Here is a 20,031-nt window from a genome sequence, read left to right as displayed (position 1 = left end):
ATCTTTGGCTGAATGAAGGGTGAACCTCGGGAGAGGTTTCAGTTCTAAGTTAAAAGGGAGTCTGGGGGCCATAGTCTCAGGGTTCTTCCAGTCTCTGTCAGACCAGTAACTCTGGTTTTTTTGTGTCTGTGCATGTGTGCATGTGAATTTGAATTTTGTTCTGTATTTTTCTCCCACTTTGTCCAGGACCCTCTATTGTGATCCCTGTCAGAGTGGTTTGTGGTGGTAGCTGGGCACCATCTACTTCTTCTGGGCTCAGGCTGGTGGAGGCTGTGGTATTTGTGGTCCATTAATCCTTTAGGCTAATATTTCCCTTGTGTCTTTGCTTTTCTTCATTTTCCTTTGATCCAGACAGAATGGGACCAGTAAACGTATCTTAGGTGGCTGCTCACAAGCTTTTAAGACCCCAAATGCTGTTCACCAAAGTTGGATGTAGAACATTTTCTTTATGAACTTTGTTATGTTAGTTGACCTAAATGACCCTGAAACCATGGTCCCTAGCCCTCTCAACCCTAGTAACTCAGTCTCTCAGGGCATTTGGATGTGTCTATGAAGCTCCCATGACCTTACCTTGGTCAAGTCGTGCTGACTTCCCCTATATTGTGTACTGTCTTTCCCTTCACCAAAGTTAACGCTTATCCACTAGCTAGTTAATGATTTCCCCTCCCCTTCCTCTTAACCATCAAAGATTGTTTCTATCTGTGTGTAAACCTGTTCTTGAGTTTTTATAATAGTGGTCTCACACAATATTAGTCCTTTTGTGATTGACTTATTTCACTCAACAAAGTGCCCTCCAGGTTCATCCATGTTGTGAGATATTTTGCCGATTCATCATTGTGGTTTATCATTGGGTAGTATTCCATCGTGTATATGCACCATAAGTTGTTTATCCATTCACCTATTGATGGGCACTTAGGTTGTTTCCGTATTTTAGTTATTGTGAACAATGCTGCAGTGAACATGGGTGTGCATACGTCTATTCATGCGACGACTCTTGTTTCTCTAGGATATATTCCTAGAAGTGGGATTGCTGGATCATACGGCATTTTTATTTCCAGCTTTTAAAGGAGGTGCCATATTGTTTTCCATAGTGATTGTACCATTTTACATTCCTACCAGCAGTGCATAAGAGTTCCAATCTCTGTACAACCTCTCCAACACTTTTTTCTGTTTTTTTGATTAGTGCTGGTAATATCAGGGTGAAATGGTTTCTGAATGTAGTTTGATTTACATTTCTCTAATGGCAGCCCTGGTGTCACAGTGGTTAGGAGCTCGGCTGCTAATCAAAAGGTTGGCAGTTCAAATCTACCAGCTGCTCCTTGGAAACCCTATGTGGTAGTTCTACTCTGTCCTATAGGGTTGCCATGAGTTGGAATTGACTCAGTGGCAACCAGTTTGGGTTTGGTCTTGGTTAATGGCTAATGATCAAGACCATTTCCTCATGTATCTGCCTGAATGTCTTCTTTGATGAAATGTCCATTTTTTAATTGAATTATTTGTCTTGTTCTTGTTGAGGTGTTGCAGTATCTTACAGATTTTAGAGATTGGACCCTTGTTGCGTATGTCATAGCCAAAATTTTTTTCCAGTCTGTAGGTTCTCTTTTTACTCTTTTAGTGAAGTCTTTTGATGAACATGTGTTTAATTTTTAGGAGCTCCCAGTTATCTAGCTTATCTTCTGGTGTTTGTGCATTGTTAGTTATGGTATGTATCCTATTTATGCTGTATATTAGGGGCCCTAGCATTGTCCATTTTTTTCTTCTGTGATCTTTATAGTTTTTGGTTTTATATTTAGATCTTTGATCCATTTTGAATTAGTTTTTGTGTATGGTGTGAGGTATGGGTCCTGTTTCATTTTTTTGCAGATGCACATCCAGTTTTGCCAGCACCATTTGTTAAAAAGACCATCTTTTCCCCATTTAATGGACTTCAAGTCTTTGTCTAAGATCAGGTGACCATAGTTGGATGGATTTACATCTGGGTTCTCAATTCTGTTCCACTGGTCAATGTGTCTGTCGTTGCACCAGTACCAAGCTGTTTTGACTACTATATCTTTATAGTAATAGGTTCTGAAGTCAGCTACTGCAAGTTCTCCTACTTTATTCTTCTTCAATAGTGCTTTACTTATCCAGGGTCTTTTTTCTTTCCATATAAATTTAGTCATTAGTTTTTCCATTTTGTTAAAGAATGCTGTTAGTATTTGAATTGTGATTGCATTATATCTGTAAATCACTTTGGGTAGACTGATATTTTCACAATGTTGAGTCTTTCTGTCCACAAGTATAGTATACTTTTCCATTTATGTAAGTCTCTCTTGGTTTCTACAGTACACATATTTGGTCTCGTTTTAATGTTATTGTGTCTTTGTTTAATTTTCAAATATAGACTAAAGCTCCCCCATTGAAGACAGTGATTATGCTTTATTCACTTTTTTTTATTAACTTTTATTAAGCTTCAAGTGAATGTTTACAAATGCAATCAGTCTGTCACATACATGTTTACATACATCTTACTCCGTACTCCCACCTGCTCTTCCCCTTTTGAGTCAGCCCTTTCAGTCTCTCCTTTCGTGACAATTTTGCCAGCTTCCCTCTCTCTCTATCCTCCCATCCCCCCTCCAGACAAGAGCTGCCAACACATTCTCAAGTGTCCACCTGATATAATTAGCTCACTCTTCATCAGCATCTCTCTCCTACCCACTGTCCAGTCCCTTTCATGTCTGATGAGTTGTCTTCGGGGATAGTTCCTGTCCTGTGCCGACAGAAGGTCTGGGGACCATGGCCGCCAGGATTCCTCTAGTCTCAGTCAGACCATTAAGTATGGTCTTTTTATGAGAATTTGGGGTCTGCATCCCGCTGATCTCCTGTTCCCTCAGGAGTTCTCTGTTGTGCTCCCTGTCAGGTGCTTTATTCACTTTTCAAAATTCCTCTGATGCCTGGCATTATGGTTCATACAAGTTAAAATCAAAAACCAAACCTGTTGCCTTCAATTCAGTTCTGACTTATGGCTGGCAACCCCACATGTTACAGAGCAGAACTGCTCCACAGGGTTTTCTTGGCTGTAGTCTTTAAGACAGCAGATTATCAGAGCTTTCTTCCTCGGTGCCACCAGGTGGATTTGAATTGCCAACCTTCAGGTTATCAGCCAATTGCAAACTGCTTATGCCACCCAGGGACCTTCATATAACTTGTTGTTAGGTGCCATCGAGTTGACTCTGACACATAACAACCCCATGTGACAGAGTAGAACTGCCCCATTAGGTTTTCTTGGCTATAATCTTTACGGAAGCAGATTGCCAGGTCTTTCTCCCACAGAGTGATTGGGTGTGTTAGAACCACCAACCTCTTGGTTAGTAGCTGAGCACTTAACTGTTGCGCCACTATGGCTCCTCTCATACAAGTTAGGCACACGTAAATATTTGTTGAATTTAATTGTGTCATATCCTGTTGTTGTTAGCTACTGTAGAGTTGGTTCTGACGCGTACCGACCCTGTGTGCAACAGAACGAAACACTGCCTGGTCCTACACCATCCTCAGAGTCGTTGCTATGCTTTAGCCTATTGTTACAGCCACTGTGTCAATCCATCTCATTGAGGGTCTTTCTCTTTTTCTCTGGCTCTCTACTTTACCGAGCACGATGTCCTTCTCCAGGGTCTGGTCCCTCCTGATAACATGTCCAACATACACGGGACAAAGTCTTGCCATCCTTGCTTCTAAGAAGCATTCTGGTTGTAGTTCTTCCCAGAAGTACTATGTCCTAAAATGATTTAAATAATAGAATATTTTTAAATTTTCAGTATGAGTTGGTATTTAACTCACATCTCTAGTGCTGAATACAAGTACAACAGAACTCTCTGTATAGAATAGCATTAGAAAATCAGACTAAACATTTTAGAGTATGTACTGGTAGGTTTCTAAAAAATGCTTTTAAGTGACTGACTAAATTCATACTGAATACAGATCTGTGATAAATCTGGATTCATATTGTGATGAATCATATTTTGAAAGCCTTTGGCTTTCTGGATCTCTTCTTTCCCTGTCTTCAGTACCCTCTCCCTTTCCTCTTCTTTTTAAAACTCCTTATGTTTTCTTTACTTCTCCATTGTGATAAACACTCAAAACAATAAATCACTAAGGGATGTCTAACATTTAAGTCTAAAACATCATAACCACATTTAAAATCCTGCGAAGCCAGCATTCATGTTAAATAATGGTCATGACAAACTTAGTAATTGTTAGCCCAGGCCATCTAATTACACCATTCTATATCCCAGTGATCAAGGCACTGAAGAATGATGATTTAATTCTGTTCTCTCTCTTTTTTTTTAACTTGTGTGTACAGTATACTGGCACAAATATCATGTTGACTGATAAGCTGAACTTGTCTAGAAAACCCTTACCAGAATGACTTAGGAGCAAAAACTTATCTGCCTTAGGCAATCAGTATACCCAAACCCATTGCCGTAGAGTCTATTCCGACTCATAGCAACCCTACAGGACAGAGTAGAAATTCCCCATAGGGTTTCCAGGAGCAGCTGGTGGATTTGAACTGCTAGTCTTTCAGTTTGCAGTGGAGCTCTTAACCACTGTGCCGCCAGGGCTCCATTTCCTTAAATTTTCTATAATTTGTTCCCATTCTTGTATTATGTTCCTATACCTTGCCCACTGAGCTGGGAGCCCTTCAAATGCAGAGACATTATCTTATTTGTCTCTGTGACTCCAGCACCCAGCATAATGCTTGTTACATTGTAGGTACTCAATAGATACATATTGAGTGAATAAAGTACACCTACGGTCAAATTGGAAACCCTGGTGGTACAGTGGTTAAGTGCTATGGCTGCTAACCAAAAAGCTGGCAGTTCGAATCCACCAGGTGCTACTTAGAAACCCTATGGGGCAGCTCTACTCTGTCCTATAGGTCACTATTATCACATATTCCATATGAGCTTGGTCGGTGTTAAATGTGTGCTGATATTGGATATGGAGAGTAACTTCTACATAATTTGAACTTACGCCTGTGATCATATGTGTAGGTGGTGGTTATGGTTTAGGTCTGTTTGGTTGTAAGGAACTGTCTCATTTGTACTTCAAGTAATATGTGAAGTGTGTGCATGTGTTTTTTCACATATGCATGACAGGAATCTTAGCTATACTGCCAAGTTCTTACGAACATGGGAAGCCAAACTACAGAGCCTCAAAAAGGTCATTATTCACAAATACACAGGAATTAAAGGTTTGTTTGGACTGTTGGGAGCTCTGGACACCTTTAACTTGGAAGTCAATGGCCCGTCATTCTAGCTTGTAGTTATTCCAATGGTCCCTCCATGTCCTCTCTCTGCATCTGTCTTCTTCTTTGATCTTTTGATTCTTACTGTACTTCTTGAGTGAGGGTGTAAGATCGGCTTAGATAATAACCATCTTCCTTCTTTAAGGGAGAGTTGCCTATACCAGGCCCCACCACAAACCACGGCTCTTGGTTGGGAACTCATGCCATGGCCTGAGAGTGGGGCACTTTCTCTTGGAAGGGTCTGTAGACTTGATAGGCTCCATGACTGTCTCGTCTAGCATCCCTAAGAGAATGCACTGAGGGCTATCTCTGGTATCTTTAGCGAAATCATGTGTACTACTTAGTGCTACCTACTTATATTTATTTTGTTTAGAGGATTGAAATTGGCCTCATTGGAGGATACACAAAAGGTTAAAGGCTGTGGATTTACATCTGAAGTCAAGACAAATATGTCAGGGAGGCAGTATATGTATTTGGATGTGGGGTGGGATGGGAGCTGTCTCTCTGAAAGAGCTGGGTTTAGTAGAAGAGGATTAGATTTAGGTTGTTATCTTGACTTTGCAACAAATTGTGTGTGACCATAAACAAGTCACTTCTACTTCCTCACTTGTGAAGAGTTATAATATCTAGATTATATCAGACAATTGCTAAAACACTCTGATATGTTAAAATAAATGTTAAAATTCAGTTTAGTATGTGGATATTGTATGAAAATTACCTAAAAATATTTAACAGGTAGACTCTGTGCAAATTTAGAGTTCGATTAAATGTGATGGGGATTAAAGCTCTTGTGTATGCATTTAGAAAAGTAGATTACAGCTGTGGTTGTGGTTTGGAATATTTGCAGGATTAGGGTTGACAGTTCCGGCCTTGTGCTGCCCTCCTGTGCTGCTTAAACAGTGCAGCAGGTCAATGACATTCCTGCTTCATGAATGCTCTGTGAGGGGAATTCTATCCTATTACTAACCCTCTTCTGTCCTCATGTGGCCATAGGGCCTAACTATCCTGGATGTTTCTGTTTCTTCAGTAAAGAAGAGAAGAAAACATTCTAGGTCAGAAAATCTCATCCAGAGTTAAGGAAAAAGGCAATGAATTGCATTTGTGATTACTCTTGACACTGGAGATATAATTGGTCCACTAATACAGGAAGATGCTAAGCAGATTACTGAGGCTTGAAGAAGAATACCATTATTACAGTGCAGGGGAAGGCTTTTTGCCAAGAATAAATAGAAATGCAACTTACTGCCCTTTTTAATATGCTAGAAATCCATAATAAAGTCTTACGCTGTTTATTTGGTAAAAAAAAAAAAAAAGGCAATCTATTATGCTGGGATCAGAAGATGCTTTTCTACAATGATTTCCTAAGAAGATTAAAAACCCGAAACCAAACCTTTGCTATCAAGTTAATTCTGACTCACATTGACCCCATGTGTGCAGAATAGAACTGCACTCTAGGCTGTGACCTTTTGGAAGCAGATTGCCAAGCCATTCTTCCTAGGTGGCTTTGGGTGGGTTCAAACTACCAACCTTTTTTCGGTTAGTAGTCAAGTGCTCAACCATTTGTGCCACCCAAAGACTCCAAGATTAGTCAGCTGAAACTGAGACTCACAGGCAAAACTAATCAGCAAGTGTAACCCCTCCCACCAGCACATTCTCCAAAAGTGGTTTCTTTCAAAGAAATTTAAAGTAATTTGTCTACATGACAATTTTTATGACAGTTCAGAAAAAATATTGAAGGAAAGCAGTCAATTTTCAGTCCTCATTTTACTTGACCTATCAGCAGCATTTGAACCATTTGATCTCTCTCTCCTCCTTGAAATACTTTCTTTACTTGGTCTCTGCCCCTTTCCAGTCTCCTTTGCTGGATATTTCCCATCTTTTTGACTTCTAAAGGTCATAGAACCTTAGGCTTACTGCTCAGGCCTCTTCTCCTTTCTTCTATGTCTAAACTCACTTCCTTAGTGATCATACCTGAGGTTTTAATATCATCTAAATACTGAAAATTTCAAAATTGTATCTCCAGCACAGGCTTCTCTCCCCTGAATTCCAGACTCGTATATCCAACTGCTAACTCAGCATCTCCATTTGGATGTCCATGGCCATCTCAAACTTAACATGTCCAAAGCAAACTTTGTTCATCCCTCAACCAACTACATTTCGGTAAATGGCCCACATTTTAGGCTGTGTTCTCTAGAGGAGCAAAACCAGTTAAGCATATATACATAAAATATACAGAGAGATTTGTTTCAAGGAAATGGCTCACACAATTATGGAGGCTGACAAGTCCCAAATCCTGGGTCAAGCAGCAGGCTGGAGGCTTATCCTGACACAAATGGTTGGGGGTGGGGTGCTAAAGAACCCAAAATCTGCAAGTCAGACAGCAGGCTGGAGGCTTCTCACATTCCAAGAACTGTAGGTCAGAGGATGCAGGAGGGAAAAGGAGGGGAAGGGGAAGGGGGAGGGGGAGGGGGAGCTTTGCCAGAACATCCATATATATATATATATTAGATGCAGGCCACACCCCCAAAGAAGCTCCCCTTCCAACTGACTGGCTGTTCACATCAGGTCATAAAATGGAGGATGATTACATAATGTCTGCCAAATCACTGAGAATCGTGGCCTAGCCAAGTTGACACATAACAATAACCATCAAACATTTCTTCAGTTGCTTAGGCCAATAAGCCTTGGAGTCATTGTGCACTCTTCTCTCTCACACCAATCCTTCAGCAAATTCTGTTGGCTGTCTCTTCAAAACACATCTATCCTGTCTTGCTTCACAACTACAACAGCCTCCAAAATCACCTATCTGTGTCAGTCTCTCAAGTTCATCACACCCATCCTTTACTCTCCTGTTTGATGCCACTTTCAAACACAAAGATTTTGTTGTTCAAGACAGCTTGGGCCCCTTATCAGTTACCCTAAAGGTAAGGCTGTAAAAAAAAAAAAAGCATCTGCAGCTGTACCTTTGCAGCTCAGGAGATTCCCCCAGACTGCCTCCTACTTTCAGTTCCAAACTTTCTCATCCTGGTGTTACAGATTATATTTCTACCCTCTTGCCTCATACCCGTTCTTCACCCATCTCCCTCAGCTCCCACCATAATGGGACCCTCTGTCCAGCTTTTCACTTAGCTCTGTCCCTAGACACTGTCTCTCAGATCACCCTCAGCCCCACCTTCTGCAGACCATCCCGTCTCATGAATCCAAACCTATAGGTTTAGACAATCATCATGTCATTCTCTTCACCAAAAGCCCAGTTTCTCATTGCTTACTAAACAAAACCCAGATTTTTTAGGATAACGTCATCCATGGCCATCCCCCCATCACGCCGCCTGCCAGTACACCCTTATAATTATCATCTTTTTTTTGAATCACAATTTTATAACTATATTTATTAAGTTTCCTTGTTTTTCACTTAGGAGACATCGGAGTGGTCTGGGTCCAGCCACACAGCCAGGCCCTGCTTCCCTAAAGCAGACAGCACATCCTGAACTACGGTGTGAATTCCCTGGGACTGCCTGACAGCCGCTGGTGGATGACCTATCCAGTCTCTTCTAGTTCTGGCCATCTGGGACCTTGAGAGACTTGTCTACCAACAGGAGGTCCACAGAGACCCAGTGCGCTTGTGTCTGCACTCAGGCATTTTGCAGAAGAACTGCTGTGGAGGAGTCAAAAGTTCCCTCCTACTTCTAGGGATCGTCCACCTGGTGATGACTTCCATCCGGCCTCAGGGACTCCCCTGAGTCCCACAATGACCTCAGATCACAAAGACCCTTACAATCTTCTCTACAGTCTTCTCATTCATGTATCATCTCCTCCATGAACCCTTCTTCTTTCTCCCCGCCTTGTACTCCACAGCACCCTGTTCTTTCATTTATTGCTTTCTATTTTTTTTTTTTATCTCTGTAGTTTTTGTACACATGGTGGCCTCCCCAACTAAGGTGTACATTCCCTAAATGCAGGGATTGTGACTTGGTGACCTCTTCACTCCTCAGGCTGCTGAGAATAATGCCATGGAAGATGGTTTACACATGCTAAGATCACATCATTCCACTGCTCAAAACCTCCTTATGTGTCAATGGCGTCTCATATCACTGAGTGAATGATAAAGAGCCTACAGAGGCCTACATGGTCCGATGTGATCTGTTGTTCCTGTTACCACTCTCCCCTTGCTCAGCACTCTCCACTATATGGGCCTCCTTATTGTTCTTTGAACACACCACGCAAGAGCCACTTCAGAGCCTTGGCATTTGCTGTTCTCTTTATTGGGACATTCTTTCCCCAGATGTCTGCATGGTTCACTTTCTCATGTCCTTCAAGGTTCTCTCAAAGGCCACTCTCTGGGTGAGGCCTTCCCTGACCACTCTTCACACTGTGACCTTCACACACCTGGCTTTCCCTTTCCCTTGATCAGTGTTTCTCCACAGGACTCGTCACTTTCTTCCTGGTGCATATTTTACTCATTTGTTGCATTTATTTTCTGTCTCCTCTCTCCTCACTAGGACATAAGCTACATTCTAGTTTTTATTTATTTGTTCACTTCTGTATCCCCAGAGCCTAGGATAATGCCTGGCTGGGTAGGCATTCAAAAAATATTTGTTGAAAGAAAGAACGAACAAATTAATAAAAAGTTTTCCATAAATATTTGTTAAATTGATTTAAAAGATTTAAGATACAGATGACTGTGAAATTTCCAAATTCTTTACAAATATGGCAAAAAAAAAAAAAAAGACAGGGAATGGTGATATTGAGTGAAAGCTACCTCATTATAAACATCCTTGAGGAAGGATTAAAATTATGTATTTATGGTGGAAGGGGCAACCGGGCAAGGAAACATGCACCATCAGAGAAATATTTGGGGCTACGTAATTTCCTCGTGAGAGGGCTCCATCTGGGAGCAGGGCTAACACAGCCCCACCACCTCATTTTGACACTTGTCTACTCACAGGTGTTTTAAGTTATTTTGGTCTTTGCCTCACTCCTCAGAACATGAAAGACAGACATCTGGCCTTGGCTATGTGAGACTTCTCAGCTCTAACTAGGAAACCACCAGAAGTGAAAACAACAACAAAAACACCACACACGACTAGATCCTGGGTCTTGGGGAAGCAGAGCCCATTTCTGAGCAGTGTGAGTGGAACTCTTTTTTACTCAGGCTCCGCCTTTGCACTGTTTATCTGAAAAATTTCTCCCTGGCTTACTCTTCTGCAGCCACCTACTTTCCACAGGAGCATGGCGCTCTGATCTCCACGTTCTCTCTTCCCTCGGGGACTCCATAGTATTTTTTTCACGCTTCGCTGATACTACAGCAGACGCCTGCCTTCTCATTATTTGCTGTACAGATCTCCGGTGCCTTGACTGTAAACAAAACACTTTAGATCATAGCAAGGTCATGTAAGCACAGCCCTTCTGCTGGCAGCCAGACTTCTTAAGGTGGCTTCACCGTGGCTCGTTTATTTCTCAAGAGTAACAAAGCAACAAAATGGTGCTCCCACATAGTAACTGAAGATTCAGTGTGTAGGGGATAGAAGTATTCATTTTCTACTTTTATACAAAATGTTAATCCCATTATAAAATTAAACTTCTGTGACAAGCTAGTACTCTAGAATTTCTCCATTCATGTATGTAGTAGTTTGTAGTTATTATTCACATATACGCATACATAATATAAAATTCCTCTGTAGTCTAGCAGAGATTTAAGAATTTGGGCAAAAACACCTTATTTCAGGGCTAGGATATAAATTAAGGTCGTGAAATCTATCTTAACTTTGCTGCCCCCCTTCCTAACCTAACAACTTAGTGGGGCATTAAACGTAGACAATTAAAGAGGATGAGACCTCCTGCTTTGATCCTAGGTGAACTCTTTTCTGTCAGCCAGGTAGGAAGCCCTGACTTTGCAACCACTCTGTACACTGTATTCCCTCACTGCTCCCTGGGTGCCACCTCTGTCCTTTTGGAATCTGCGTTTAGTTGAACTAGTTGATAGTGATATTAAAGGCCAGTAATGGCAACATTTAAATATCAGTGACCACAGACCACGTCAAGGAAACATCTGCAAGCAGTCCCGGGCCTGGGAAGGAGCCGTTTTGAACCACGAGTAGGAAAGGAAGGCCTGTAGCACAAGCGAATCCAGACAAAAACTTGAACCAGTTGGAACCATCAGGAAGGAAAACCCACTGCCACCGAGTCTATTCTGACTCAGCAACCATATAGGCCAGAGTAGAACTGCCCCATAGAGTTTCCAAGGAGTGCCTGGTAGATTTGAACTACTAACCTTTTGGTTAGCAGCCATAGCTCTTAACCACTACACCACCAGGGTTTCCATCAGGAAGGAAAGGAACAGAAAACGAATCAGATTGTGAGATAGGAGACCTGTGTCTAGTCCTGGCTCTGCTACCAACTGAATGTGTGTCCCTGGACAGGAAACTTTTCTGAGCCTCAATTTTCTCAGTGGTAAAACGAGAAGGTTGAACCACAGGGTCCCCAGGGACCCTCCCCACACTAACATTCCAGAGTGTATACAGAGGACAAATAAGACGTGGTTGTGAAAGCAAGTTAAAAATCAAACTCATCGATAGCATAGGTGCATGAGAACACATTGCTGCTGTGCAATGTTGGAACCAAACCAAAAACCCACTGCTGTGGAGTGATTCCGATTCATAGCGGCCCTGTGTTAGAAATGGAGGTTAATTTCCAGTAAAATTTATTTACTTTGGTCCAAGGAAGATTATGTGTATTGGGAGTGGGACTGGGAAGGCAGTTAAAGACCCACTGAGCTATGACAACCCTGCCCACCCAGTTTTAACTTCCACCACCGAGCTGAAGACCAAACTGATTGATATGTTTCAATTTGCAGAGCGGAGAGGAGAAATGACCTAATCACGTCAGGCATGAGGACACGGTTGTGGTGGTTTTATAAATCATTTCATAACATAGACTTTGATTCTTAGGGGAAATATTTTCACCTTTCAACAGCTTGCAGTCCTCTGAAAGCAGCCAGTTGCATCTGAACGTAGTTTGGGTGTGTTGGAGCAGGAAGCCGGTGGGAGAGAAAGGTGGAGGAAGGAAGGAGCTGTTGCCTTTGGCGACTGGACTCAGGTAGAGGAAACTACTACAACCCGTGAAAGAATTGAAAAGTATAAAGAGAAGGAGGCGAGTTCCCACACGCAGTCAATGTCAGTGGCCTTAAGTGTACTGGGGAAGCAAGAACCTGGGCCAAGGGTGTAGCCTCGGTTTTCAAAACTAAATGTATCTGAAACGGCTACAAAGTTTAAGGGACTTGGGCAAGCAGTCGAGCTTTTGATCTTCAGATTCTTTTCCAATGCGTGAGAGCTTGGGTTCAGAACACAGTATGAAGGCTGCGCCTGGCTACCTTATAGAAAGACATTAGCCCTGGCTTTTCCCCTTAACTTCTGGGTTAAGCCTGAGCTAACCGTTGCCCACCCCCTGTGGCACTCTGGCATGGAGGCAGGGATGGGGTGCGCGGGGAGGGGGGTGGTCCTGGCCCTCGGCAAAGGTTTCCTGACCTCCTCCGCAGAGCACGAGGTGGGGGCCACTGCCTCGAGCCCAGAAGAAGCCTCAGCTCGCACCATCTGCCTCCGCCCTCCACTCCCCCGCGCCTCCGGCTCGGCGAGTGCAGGGAAAACAAGATCGCCACCGAGGCTCAAAACGTTGAGAGGAGAGCAACATTACAGATCATCTGGTCCAGCCCCTTCGTTTCACGGGCCAGGAGCTGGAGGTCTGGGCTAACGAGCGGGCGGGCCAGCCAGCGCAGCGCGGGGACCAGTACCCATGGCCCCGCCTGCCCCGCCGCAGAGGCCCCTCCCCAGCTTCCCGGCCGTTTGGCTAGTTTGTTTGTCTTATTTTTAATTTCTCCGAGGCCAGCCAGAGCAGGTTTGCTGGCAGCAGTACACCTCCAGCAATCACGGGACCAGCCAATCTCCTCCTTGCGCTCTCGGAGTCGGCGCGCTCTGGAAGGCGGAGAGGCGGCGGAACCGCGCCGGGGCCACCTTAAGGCCGCGCTCGCCAGCCTCAGCTGGGCGGCTCCCGGCGCCGCAACCAATGGATCTCCTCCTCTGTTTAAATAGACTTGCGGTGTCAATCATTTTCTTCTTCGTCAGCCTCCCTTCCACCGCCATATTGGGCAACTAAAAAAAGGGGGCTCGCCTTTTCAGGGTGTTTTTCTCCCCTTCCCTTCTCCCCACTTTCTCTCCGCTCCGCGACTCTGACGCCGGCAAGGTTTGGAGAGCGGCTGGGTTCGCGGGACCCGCGGGCTAGCGGCAGCCGGGACTTGGCCTGGCCTTTCCGCCCCCTCCTCCTTCCTCCTCCCCTCCCCTCCCCGCCCTCCCGCTCGCCGGTACACTTGATCTGCGGAGACTTTCGGCTGCCTCTCCGGGGCTTCCCCTTACTCCCTCCCCCAGACCCAGCGCGCTCCTGAAGCTCGGGCACTTACTTGTTGGTGTTTGTTTCTCTTGGCTCCGAGGGCAGTCGCAGAGCTTCTAAAAGGGGGTTGGGTTGGGTCGGGGCGTTTTGTTTTGTTCGGTTTTGTTTTTTGAGAGAGCCAGAGAGGCGGTAGTAAAGACTCGAGAGGAAGATGTCAAACGTGCGAGTGTCTAACGGGAGCCCGAGCCTGGAGCGGATGGACGCCAGACAGGCGGAGTACCCTAAGCCCTCCGCCTGCAGAAACCTCTTCGGCCCGGTGAATCACGAAGAGTTAACTCGGGACTTGGAGAAGCACTGCAGAGACATGGAAGAGGCTAGCCAGCGCAAGTGGAATTTTGATTTTCAGAATCACAAGCCCCTGGAGGGGAAATACGAGTGGCAAGAGATGGAAAAGGGCAGCTTGCCCGAGTTTTACTACAGACCCCCGCGGCCCCCCAAAGGCGCATGCAAGGTGCCGGCGCAAGAGAGCCAGGATGTCAACGGGAGCCGTCAGGCGGTGCCTTTAATAGGGTCTCAGGCAAACTCAGAGGACACACATTTGGTAGACCAAAAGACTGAAACATCAGACAGCCAGACGGGGTTAGCGGAGCAGTGCCCTGGGATACGGAAGAGACCTGCAACAGACGGTAATGACCTTTTCAAACGTATATGCCTGTCTGGGGCAGCGCTTTGCTTGCTTGAGGGTCTTAAATTTAGCTCTTTGTACCGTATTCTGATCTAGATTTTGGGAGCGAACTTTATTAATCCTGGGCTGTGAATGCTACCTGCTGACTGTTTGTTTGTTTACGCTTTTTAAACCAGAATCCAGCGATGGGGTAATATCTGATATTTTCACTAACTTAAAACATCGCAGTTCCTTTTCCAGCCTTAGTTATGTGACAATGTTGAGATGTTTATCAACGGCCTTCCTCTACGCTGCGGAGAGAGAGATTTGGGGCGTAGAATACACTTTTTGTTACGTGAAAACAATCTGATTTTGTGCACTTAAAGGGCACTGTGATGAAGGATCCAGGATTGTGGGTGGAGGTAGTGGGTTTTTCATTCCCTGACTATGGGGTCAACTTGTCTGAGCCATTGTTTTTTCTAATAAAGATTGTGTGTGTGCTTTTTTTTTTTTTGGAATTTCCCCTTGTCCTTAGATTCTTCTACTCAAAACAAAAGAGCCAACAGAACAGAAGAAAATGTTTCAGAAGGGTCCCCAAACGCAGGCTCAGTGGAGCAGACGCCCAAGAAGCCGAGCCTCAGAAGACGTCAAACATAAACCGCTTGGTGGGTTGATTACTAAGAGCAAACAACTGACACCCGAATGGGGCTGCAGGAACCCTGTGGGTCAGAAAACCCCAAGATACCTGATCTTCCTGGTTGCTGGCATATAAGGAGCTCGTGGGTGTTTGTTTTTATTTTGTGAGGTCAAAAAAGTAGGAATGGGGAAACGTGGGGAATCACTGTGGGGATACTGTAATTCTTCAAAATCTACGTCCTGAGATAATTTTCCCTCAACACACTATACAGCTAGAACAAGTGTGCTAGGCAAGTACTTGTAGCTAAGACCCCATGAGTAGGAAGGTTATTTCCTTGTGAGTCCCACCAAAACATGCTGGGAACAATAGGTTCTTTCCTCATCTGAGTGAGAACTGGGGTAAGCCTCAGTCCCACTTCATGAGGACTCATTTCCCAGAGGTTCAGGTTGAGTCACTAACAGATTTTGAGGCCATACATTCAATGATTGGATTTCAAATTTGAGGGGGGACGTTAGGTACAAAAAGCTCACATTTGGTTAATCAAGTGATTAGAAATGTGAATAGGGTGGAATGTTGTGTTCTTTTCTTTTTACTGTTTTCATAGACTATCACTTATCATTATCTGGTTTCTGATAAATTTGGGGGAGAGAAGGAGCCTGCATATTTTTAAAAAAAAATCCCTAGTGAAAGCTCAAAAATACTAAAGTTCCTGTAGAATTCTGGTAACACCAAAGTTGCAAAGCAGAAGTTAAATGAACTCTGCCAGGGTAAGCAATCCAGGAACACGTCAGCATGTGTATGCTAATCATGCTATAACAGCACAATGTAGATATTTGTAGGGGAAATGGGTAGTACAGATCAGGGCTTGCCAAGGGTAGGTCTACCAGGCACAAGAGAAGTGGAGATTTTTCCATTTACTAAAATTTGATCACCATGTATAGCTAATTTGAATACTTTAGCACTCAAGTGGATTGGCTGTGCCTGATAATCAAACTGCATGTATTCTAGTAGTTTACAGGCTTCTTAAAAACGAGGACTGTTAACCCTTTTTTTTTTCTTCTCCAAAAAGCACACTTAAAGCCTAGCATATAAAAAGATCATAGTAGATGTTGATATTAACTTTTTAAATCCTAGTTTATAAAATTTTTAAAATAAATTCCCGCAAGGATTAAAGCGGGGTTCAGGTTTGTTGTGTTTTTAAAACATTATAATGTCATATGTATGACTTTTCCACACATGTATATATTTTTAGAGCTTATACAAAATGGCACTATAAAATCTCTCTGTTATATACAGTTCTGTATGAAGTAGGAAAATTTTTCTTGAAGCAACCTTAACACATACAGCTCTTTTTGGTTTGTGACTTGTGGCTTCGCTCATTACATGAGCCACTGTGAATCAGAACTACTGAATTCTGACCACATTCTGACATGCAGAGAGACATTCGTTAGTAAATATTGCCAATTTAAAGAATCCTAGGAGTAGTAGTAAGGTCTGTTCAAAAGCATGTATGTGTATATTCTGTCTGTGAATAAGAGAATATGTATTTGTCCGTGAGTTTTTAAAAAAGATACTAATTGAATTTTCATTTGAAGGGCCTTTATAAATTATATTTAGTTTTTCAAATTTAGAAAATTTTGCTACTCTTAAGTGTTACATAATTTGTTAATTTTCCTACTTTCTTTCTCATTATCTTTGACCCAGATTCTCTAGACCAGAGTTTCTCAGCCTCTGCACTACTGACATATTGGGCCGGATAATTCTTTGTTGTGGGAGCTGTCCTCTGCATTGTAGAATTTTTGGCAGCATCCCTGACCTCTGCCCACTGGATGCCAGTAGCATCTCCCCCTCCCCAGTTGTGACAACCAAAATTGTCTCCAAACACTGCCAAATGTCCCCTGGGGACAGAATTGCCCACTGTTAAGAACCCACTGCTCTAGTCAGAAGTACCCCACGCAGAGGAGAGTAAAAATCCAGTTAAGGGAATGTTGGGTGTAGATTATTATAATCATCAACTTTTGGTACAGACTTTTTTGCCCTTGTCTGTCAGGAATTTCTAATAAGATAGTGACAAAATAATTCCTGTACTTTATTCATAATATTATTCTAGTATTTCCACCTAATTCTTTCTTCTTCTTTCTTTTTGCAGAATTAAGGATATGTTTCCTTGTTTATCAGATAAACATCACTGCTTGATGAAGCAAGGAAGATTTAAGTGAAAGTTTTAAATACATATCGCGGACTCCATGGAATGGACATCTTGTATAAGCACTGAAAAGCAACAACACAATAACACTAAAATTTTAGGCACTCTTAAATGATCTGCCTCTAAAAGCATTGGATGTAGCATTGTGCAATTAGGTTTTTCCTTATTTGCTTCATTGTACTACCTGTGTATATAGTTTTTATCTTTTATGTAGCACATAAACTTTGGGGAAGGGAGGGTAGGGTGGGGGTAAGGAATTGGCAGGGGAGGTTTGAAGAGCTTGCTTCAATTTATAGCAAGAAGAAAAAAAAATATTTGACTTGCATGAAGAGAAGCAATTTTGGGGAAGGATTGGAATTATTTACGTTAAAGATGTAATGTCCCTTTCAGTGAGAACTGGCATTTCATTTTTAAAATCATCAAAATTTGAACACTGGCTACAAATAATTGCTATTTATTTTTACATGAAACTTATTTTCATTTGGGAGCTCTGATGATTCCGTTGTGTAGCCGTAAATGGCTTTTTTAAAAGAACAATAAAAAACTGCCACTCTCAGCGTCCCCTCTCCCCCCTTAGAATTGGAATTTACCAGTTAATTATTCGGCAGTTAGGTAATCACTCCAGGTAATTCTGGACAAAAATCTGGGATGTAGGGGAAATGTCCTGAATGATCAGAATTGATCCATCTACACTTTTTTAAATTTGTTAAACGTTTTTCTTAATTTCCTTTTCACTTTGTGCTATGCGGACAGTCAAAATAATCCTAAATCCCTAAATATTTTTAGAAATCTGTAAGTAACTTCACCTAAAAAAAATGAAATAATTTTTAATTTTAAGCTTCTCATTCTGTTTGTTAATTTACCCAAAGGAAAGTGGTGTTTTGACAGGAAAGTGTGTAGGGAAAGCACACTGGTGGGATAAGTGAAATGGATACTACATCTTTAAACAGTATTTCTGCATTGCCTGTGTATGTGTATGAAACAAAACCATTTGAAGCGTACCTGTGTACATAACTCTGTAAAGACACTGAAAAATTATACTAACTTATTTATGTTAAAAAGAGATTTTTTTTTTTTTTTTAAACCTAGTCAATACAAAAGCCAAAGTGGCATGTTTTATGCATTTGTAAATGCTGTATTGGGTAGAATAGTTGGGTTCCCCCCCCCCTTTCTTCTGTTAAATAATATGGCTATGCTTAAAAGATTGCATACTGAGCCAAGTATAATTTTTTGTAATGTGTGAAAAAGATGCCGATTATTGTTACACATCAAGCAATCAATAAAGAAACTTCCATAGCTCTTGACTCATGTGAACTGTGCTTGAACTTTTTGATCTAGTATTCTAGTTGTATTTATACAAATAGAATGTGAATTGGCAAATATCTGAATAATTTAGGCCCCCAACTCAGATGATATTTTTGTGGGTCCGAATACAGTCACTGTTTTCCCCTTAGCTCTGGTGGATAAAGCTTTTGAATTGTAAAGGGTAGAAAAGTCACATTTTCATATAAATAAGATAACAGGGTCCCTATGACATTAGTTCAAATATTTGTCTCCTAGGATATGTATGTATCAGAACCAAAAATCCTTACATAAGTGTAGTCCGATCACGCATTTGCAGGATTGAAAATGAAAGTAACATAGTGACTTCTCTAAAATCTGTACTTACACAGTATTACTAAGTGTTGTGAGGAATTTAAGCAACTGTTCAGATCATCTACTCTATACATCCTATTCAAAATACTCAGATATGTGAGTCTTTAAGAAATTGGTGTGATTTAGATAGAACAGATACTTTTCAAATTAAACTGGTGGTTATACACAGATTCTTCAATTTCTAAATATCCTGGTCATAACCTACACACCCAAAAAACTGGCTAAATACCAATTTTGAGGGTTTTGGCTCCTTGTATCCACATAGCAGAGATATATGTATTTTACTTGAATAAGAAAAAAAAAGGAAAAATTTAAAACGACATTTAAAAGTCAGATTTACTAAAAATGATTCCAGTAATGCCAACGTTCTTTCCAAAAAGTCACCTAAGGTGTAAAAGTAAATTATTCTAGGAGGCTGCGAATGGGTGGATTGTGAAAATTCGACTTTGAGTTAAATTGTTTCCCTCAGATACTTGTATTTCCACTATTGTACCCTAAAAGGGACTCTAAACAAAATCGTTTCTGCAAATTTGACCCGAATATATTTTTTTTTAATGCAGGGTTTGCCTGTTCGGCTGCCGGGAAGGGAAAACTAGGTCCTTTGGTGGCTGGGCCACATATTTCAAGTAGGTATTATTTTAATTAAAGATTTAGGGTGTTTTTGTGATTGTTTTAAGCACACATACAGGGTGTTTGTCAGGAGGAGACTGAGAAGGCAAGAAAAACAAGTCAAAATGGGGAGGAAGGAGTGGAGAGTCAGTAAAAATGTAATAAAATTAAAGTTTCTCTGAGCGAAAAAGGGTACTTTAAAAAAGTGTCTCTAAAAGAGGAAAAAAATCCTCTTAATTGCTGCCTGTACCCCGTTTTCCTTTCCTAAAGAGGCCTGTTTAATGTGAATTTTTAGAGTTTGCGTTTTAGGAGTGCAGGGCCAGGGAGAAGTGGATGCTCGCCGCGTCAGGCACGTTTACAGGAACTTAGCCCCCAAGTCACCGTGTCCTCCTTCCTTTACACGTCTGTGACAAGTCTCCAAACGCATCTCTGCGGTTCGGAGCGTCCTACCCCCGGACCGGAGCTGCGGGACCGGTAGCAGGCGTTCCTCCGAGGGGATACGGCCGCCAGCGCCAGTCACCCCTTGCCCCGCGACCCGGGCCACTGAGCCGTCATCTCCCCAAACTGCCCAAGAGCCCCGCGCTCGCCCACCGCGG

General features: G+C 42.4%; 2 protein-coding genes across 2 annotated transcripts in view; both read left to right on the top strand.

Moving 5' to 3' along the window:
- LOC135231330 (uncharacterized) overlaps positions 1 to 13,370 on the top strand; it is a 31,629-nt gene extending 18,259 nt beyond the window's left edge. The window contains exons 3-5 of the mRNA XM_064285175.1: positions 5,136 to 5,230; positions 12,232 to 12,379; positions 12,819 to 13,370. Coding sequence (XP_064141245.1) covers positions 5,136 to 5,230; positions 12,232 to 12,379; positions 12,819 to 13,368 — 793 coding nt within the window. The 3' untranslated portion in view covers positions 13,369 to 13,370. The remainder of the gene's footprint in view (positions 1 to 5,135; positions 5,231 to 12,231; positions 12,380 to 12,818) is intronic.
- Positions 13,371 to 13,654: 284 nt separating this feature from the next.
- Positions 13,655 to 18,474, top strand: CDKN1B (cyclin dependent kinase inhibitor 1B). Its single transcript, XM_003405657.4, has 3 exons — positions 13,655 to 14,349; positions 14,863 to 14,992; positions 17,114 to 18,474. Exons 1-2 carry the CDS (start codon positions 13,875 to 13,877, stop codon positions 14,982 to 14,984), a joined length of 597 nt encoding a protein of 198 aa, XP_003405705.1. The 5' UTR covers positions 13,655 to 13,874; the 3' UTR covers positions 14,985 to 14,992; positions 17,114 to 18,474.
- The last annotated feature ends 1,557 nt before the right edge of the window (positions 18,475 to 20,031 follow it).

The sequence above is a fragment of the Loxodonta africana genome, chromosome 4 (assembly GCF_030014295.1).
Source record: "Loxodonta africana isolate mLoxAfr1 chromosome 4, mLoxAfr1.hap2, whole genome shotgun sequence".
Lineage (NCBI taxonomy): Eukaryota > Metazoa > Chordata > Mammalia > Proboscidea > Elephantidae > Loxodonta > Loxodonta africana.
Note: the sequence above shows the minus strand (reverse complement) of the source record. Positions and strands in the feature narration are given on the sequence as shown.